This window comes from Engraulis encrasicolus, chromosome 17 (assembly GCF_034702125.1).
Source record: "Engraulis encrasicolus isolate BLACKSEA-1 chromosome 17, IST_EnEncr_1.0, whole genome shotgun sequence".
NCBI lineage: Eukaryota > Metazoa > Chordata > Actinopteri > Clupeiformes > Engraulidae > Engraulis > Engraulis encrasicolus.
This window is the reverse complement of record NC_085873.1, coordinates 31,945,632-31,951,718: the sequence shown is the minus strand read 5'-3', so window position 1 is coordinate 31,951,718 and position 6,087 is coordinate 31,945,632. Positions and strand designations below refer to the sequence as shown.

The following is a 6,087-nucleotide window of genomic DNA, read 5'->3' as shown; positions in this document are numbered from 1 at the left end:
TTAGTTTTGGCCATGTGAGTGAGCCCACATTACTCATATGATATTTATAGTGTTTGGTGATGTAAAGTCATTTAACGTCATCACAGTTTAACATTTTCAGAACTTTTCAAAACAGCTCACAGAGTTCTAAAACTTCTAAAAATTGTCCATTCTTTTATGAGGGTGAGAATGGGTTTACATTTTACTGTTTACTTTTTCTTTTTTTTTTAAAAAAAGCATTCCAACAAACACCAAGTATCATCCCAAAGCTTAATGCTGTGTTATAAAGTGTTGGTTTTGGTTTTGGTTTGATATTTGAAATATAAATGTAAATAAGCCATGCCCCAATTACTGGTCAGGATCTGGAAAAGGGGCTGAACAAAAACATGCATCCTTGGGTGCTGAAGGTTGAAATTGCCAGGAATTCTCATTCAAAAAACGTTCTAATGACAGTCAAGAGTGATGTCTTGAAATCTTGCAATGTTACTGGAACTTTTAAATCACTCCTTGATTGTTGTGGATACTCGACTTCATAGCCTACTTATGAGTGTTAGGAATTAGAACAGAGAACATGAGCAGCATTTCTCAATTTTGGCTTCTAGAGTAGGCCTACTGGTAATCTTTAAGTAATACCTGTATACTGCCGTTAACAGTACTTTTTAGGTGAGAACCAGCACTTGTTTTTTTGTCTCGTAGCCTCTTTGCACACATGGGGCTGCTGGTCTTTTCACTCATTACTGAAAAGACTTGTCACATCAATGATGAATGATTGACACATCAAACACAGACACAGAGAACTTCAATAGAAAAAACTTTATTATTTATCCACAGTCTTACGACTGTCCTTCATCATTCACATCTTTCCCTTCATGTTTTAAAAAACATTTTCAAAAAACATTACGAACACATGAGTGAAACCCTCCACCAAAACTTGACAACAACTTGGGCCAGCCGGTCAGTCTGTCAGATGTCCCGTTTTCACCCCTGGGTGGGGCTGCAGTCTGGTCTCCAAGCTTTGCAAGTCCTCAGCACACAAAGAGGGGCACCAGGAGGCAAGGGCCTGCCATACAGACAGACATTCACCATTGCAAATGCAGCATTCATTGCTCCGTTGCTAAGGACATTCACCACCATCACAGAGGCAGCAGTGTTCCGTCACCAAGGAGATTTCACCACTTCAGTTCCGTTGCTGCGGAGATTCACCATTGCAGATACGCCAGAGTTCCATTACCATATCAGCCGTCCGGGCGTGACTGCCAGAGAAAGAAAAAAAAAAACACATTGTCACACGACATGTCAGAATATACACCGTCACATCAAATGGCGCAAGTCAAAATATACACATGGCACTTCACACATGACACCTGTTAGAAGACACAGTCTGGGCTACCACAACAAAAAGACATGAATAAAATATAGGCCTGGCCTTACTAACAGCTTAAGTTAGAAACCCATGTGCTCCATTCAAATATGAATCATATATGCTTAATGCTTAAATGTGTTTTCAGCTTTGTGTGTGTGTATAGTAGCCTGGCCTACTACTAGTAATAGGCCTAGTAGTAAGAAATGTCTGATGATATGCAATTTAAATTCAAACTCCTTCAAAATGTTTTCTTATATGGTTGTTACATAGAAACTTAACAACGGAAGCAGCCTACACTGTGAATTTGACATTTGAAAACAAAGCAACACACCATGCTGGTGACGTCACAGCCCACGTACAAGTGTTTTCGCTCTCTCTCTCTCTCTCTCTCTCTCTCTCTCTCTCTCTCTCTCTCTCTCTCTCTCTCTCTCTCTCTCTCTCACACACACACACACACACACACACACACACACACACACACACACACACACACACACACACACACACACACACATACACACACACACACATAGTTTAGAGTTATACTACAGCTATACAGAGTGTATATAATATTATTCACACATAAAATAAACACACCTCTTGCTTCATGCCTTGTCTTTCTTCTCTGCGTTCTGCAGTTTCTCGGTGATTTTGCGCTCGTGGCCCGCGGGGTTCTGGCGGTTGGTGTTGTCGCTCGCCTCCTTCTTTGTGCGGCCTTTACGAGTGGGGGCTCCTAAATACACAAAGTCAGAGAGAGAGAGAGAGAGAGAGAGAGAGAGAGAGAGAGAGAGAGAGAGAGAGAGAGAGAGAGAGAGAGAGAGAGAGAGAGAGAGAGAAACAAAGTTAAACAAACGGTGATATTGCAGGTGTCAAATGACACCATCAAACTCAGCAGCAATTAATTTACGAATCAAGTCTCAATAACTCCAAGGTGTCGAAGCGTCGATTAACAAGAAAGACTTTAAAAGTCTGAATAAAAAAACTGCGAAAAAAAGTTTCCTCTATCCATGAAGAGTTTGGGGGTCTCTGTAAAGCCAGTGCGTAAAAGTGTGTCGATTTTCAAAAAAAATAAAAATAGGCTAGTCTAAAACTCTAAAAGGAGTCTTACCCGTGTAGCGATCTGTCAGGTTGTAGTATTCGTACTCGTCATAGTAGGTCTCCTCAAACTTTGTAGGCTCGAGATTCTTAACCTCTACAAAACTCATGGTGACTACCGCGCGCTTTACAAAAATCTAAACAGAAAAGGTTTTAAGTTAAAGTCGCAGCAAAAGGCGCAGCTGAGCTTGAGTGAGTGTGAATTTCTGTCGAAGAGAACTTCTGGCGCTGGTTAGAGACCGTTAGAGGCTGGAGAAGATTTTCCTTGTCTTCGTCTCTGGCTGATGTTTACAGTGTTCCACGCGCGCTCTTTTATACAGTAGCTCGCGCTTGGTTTGCTCCTCCTCGGTGACTCACCCCTGGCCTCGTGAAGTTGCATCAGATTTTTTCGTAACTGTTTGACCAAAAGTCTCCTCCTCCCAAAACCCAAACACGAGGTTGTTTATGCCCTAGTCCCAAACTTGACCTGTTATCTCCCGCCATAACATTTCCATTTGGGAAATGTACAGTAGACCGTAAATGGAGCAGTGTGAATTTAACACGCAGAGCGGACTAGGCCTGCGACTAAAATTTAACTCTCTATCAAATCTTGTCGGTCTGGAAAAAAAAATCTCCAACTACCTTTAGTTAAGTTTCAGCTCAATACCATCTAAAATGTGTGTGTGTGTGTGTGTGTGTGTGTGTGTGTGTGTGTGTGTGTGTGTGTGTGTGTGTGTGTGTGTGTGTGTGTGTGTGTGTGTGTGTGTGTGTGTGTGTGTGTGTGTTGTTTATGATGTTATTTACTGTGAACTACTTGCACGTGTATTATTATCTGATCATGTCCTGTGGGTGGGTATTGAGGTTTACTGTATGCTGTGCACTCGTCCCATATTCACTTATCACATTAGATTAGATACATCAGTTAATATTTAGGAGGTCCACCCCATCCCCACCTCTCTCTCTCTCTCTCTCTCTCTCTCTCTCTCTCTCTCTCTCTCTCTCTCTCTCTCCCCATCTCTCCCTATCACTCTCTATCTCTCGTGCACCTGTGTGTATTCTCACTTGTCACGTCTCAACTGACCCACTGACCTAACAAAATGCAAGCACGCGTACACACACACACACACACACACACACACACACACACACACACACACACACACACACACACACACACACACACACACACACACACACACACACACACACACACACACATGATTCATGGAAAGGGTGTCTGAGTGTCTGAACGTGATATAGGCTAAAGTTTGAGAGAGAGAGAGAGAGAAATAAAACCATAACCATATGGCTGAGTCAGTGCATCCGTATGTGGCCAAATGTAACTGAGTAGGTATTTGGATGATGTGTGTGTGTTTGGATTTTCCCTTGCTGTTGTCATGAGGAGTCATGTTCCAGCCAATCCCTTGGCTGTTTGATGATTGCCCCTCCCCCCTCACACTGTCACAGCCAATGTGGTGGAGGCCTGAAGGGATGAACCAATGAGCTGAGAGCTGGGACTAGGGAAGCTGACAAGGGGGGACAAAGGGGTCACTTGTCCCGGCCCCAGGGAGAGAGGGTGCCCATATTTGGGCTTTCATTACATGGTGTGTATTGTAATGGGGGGCCCATTCAGAAGACTTTGTCCTGAGCCAGGCAAAAGCTGTCAGCGGCCCCGTCTGGGACACACACACACACACACACACACACACACACACACACACACACACACACACACACACACACACACACACACACACACACACACACACACACACACACATATGCACGCACGCATGCATGCATGCACGTTCACACAAATACTGTATGTGCACATCTATCTATCTATCTATCTATCTATCTATCTATCTATCTATCTATCTATCTATCTATCTATCTATCTATCTATCTATCTATCTATCTATCTATCTATCTATCTATCTATCTATCTATCTATCTATGCGTCTGTTTGTCTGTCTGATAAACCACACCCCTAAAACACATGCTCTCCTTCTTCATTTCCCTGTTTTATAAACACAGCACAAAATGTACTTTCCCTCGATTATAGACACACACACACACACACACACACACACACACACACACACACACACACACACACACACACACACACACACACACACACACACACACACACACACACACACACACACACACCTGTCTGCCAAAGCCTCGAGAGAGACTGCCCTGAAGAGCAAATATTTACTCGACCAGTAACTGCAACACACACACACACACACACACACACACACACACACACACACACAGACACTGTACACCCGCATGTATGCATGCATGCATACTGCACATATGCATGCACACACGTACATACTGTACACACATGCACACATGCACGCACACATCGGTACACACATGCATGAATGCACATGTGCACACGCACCACTCCTGTGCACCTAGGCCTAGTTTGGAGTGAGCACAGAGAATCAAAAAAACATAGTCCCAGGCGCACAGACACACAGACGCACGCACACACACACATCCCACCTAATGGGCCAGGTGCAGGACAAATTAAAGCAATAATTCAGGTAAAAAGGAATAAAATCCGCAAACACTGCACGCTGCACAGCAAGCACTACAAGCAGTGTTTGTGGACTTTATTTCTTTTTACCTGTCAGAGTACAGCAATATACCACACAAGCACAGAGTACAGCCATAGTGTTGGGCAGTGCAGAGCACAGTATGCATATACAGTGCCATGAGAAAGTTTGGGCACCCTTTTGGAAAATCATTACATCGGTTTATTTCTCGTTGAGCTTTTAAAGTAGCAACTTCCTTTTAACATATGTTAAACTGTAGGGAAAGAGACACATTTCAGCAGTGGAAGAATTTTCATAGGTGTAATAGAAAGAATTTTATGTGGATTTAAACAAAAATAGGCGCGTGCATAAATATGGGCACCCCAAAGAAGGTATACCATTAATATGAAGTAGAGCTCACCTTTGCAGCACAAACTGGTTTTAATGACTTTGGAATCCCTTCAGTCACCAAGACAGACATGATTGGTCATTAAAATGTTATTTATCATACAAAATAGCAGACGAGGCGTGTCCTAAGTTCTGTCTTGGAGAGTGGAATATGGTGGGCTCTGAACAAACTGTAGTTTGTTGAAAAATAGTTAAAAGGGCATGGCTAAAGGATGGTAAGAATGGTAACAGGCATACTACAGAACACCTCCATAGAATTACAAGACCATAGCTGCTGATAGTGCAGACTTAGACATGGGTCCTTCCACGTATACTTTTCACAAGGCAAAAGCTTGTTGGATGGGTGACGAATAAAAAGGCTTTCCTGTGTATCCATCAGAAATAAATTGTTATATTTATGCAGAGAGCTTATCGGGACAAGCTAAAAGCATTTTGGGAAATCATAGTGTGGTCAGATGAGACTGAACTAGAGTTATTTGACTTTAACAATGGGAGGTGGACATGGCAAAAAATGCACCCATAAATTCTATGACCTCTGGTCTAAAACACACCCTACTATAGGTCTGTGTGGATAGTGTACACACTGTAAAACTTATTACAGTTAAGGGCCTCGTTCATTCTTTTCAAATAGCATATTTTTCAAAAGAATGTTCAAGTGTCAGTCACAAAATTAGAGCTGAGCAGAGTTTGGACTTTCCAGCAGGACAG

At 42.7% G+C, this 6,087-nt stretch overlaps 1 protein-coding gene across 1 annotated transcript; it reads right to left on the bottom strand.

Moving 5' to 3' along the window:
- Positions 1 to 777: 777 nt before the first annotated feature.
- Positions 778 to 2,738, bottom strand: nupr1b (nuclear protein 1b). The gene is made up of 3 exons (XM_063220651.1): positions 2,451 to 2,738; positions 1,940 to 2,075; positions 778 to 1,232 (listed from the first exon to the last, which is right to left on the bottom strand). Exons 1-2 carry the CDS (start codon positions 2,545 to 2,547, stop codon positions 1,948 to 1,950), a joined length of 225 nt encoding a protein of 74 aa, XP_063076721.1. The 5' UTR covers positions 2,548 to 2,738; the 3' UTR covers positions 778 to 1,232; positions 1,940 to 1,947.
- Positions 2,739 to 6,087: the final 3,349 nt, after the last annotated feature.

Coding starts and splice junctions, on each gene's coding strand:
- nupr1b (XM_063220651.1), bottom strand. CDS start 2,547: ATGAGTTTTGTAGAGGTTAAGAATCTCGAGCCTACAAAGTTTGAGGAG. Junction 2,076..2,450: donor CCTGACAGATCGCTACACGG/GTAAGACTCCTT, acceptor TTGTGTATTTAG/GAGCCCCCACTCGTAAAGGC.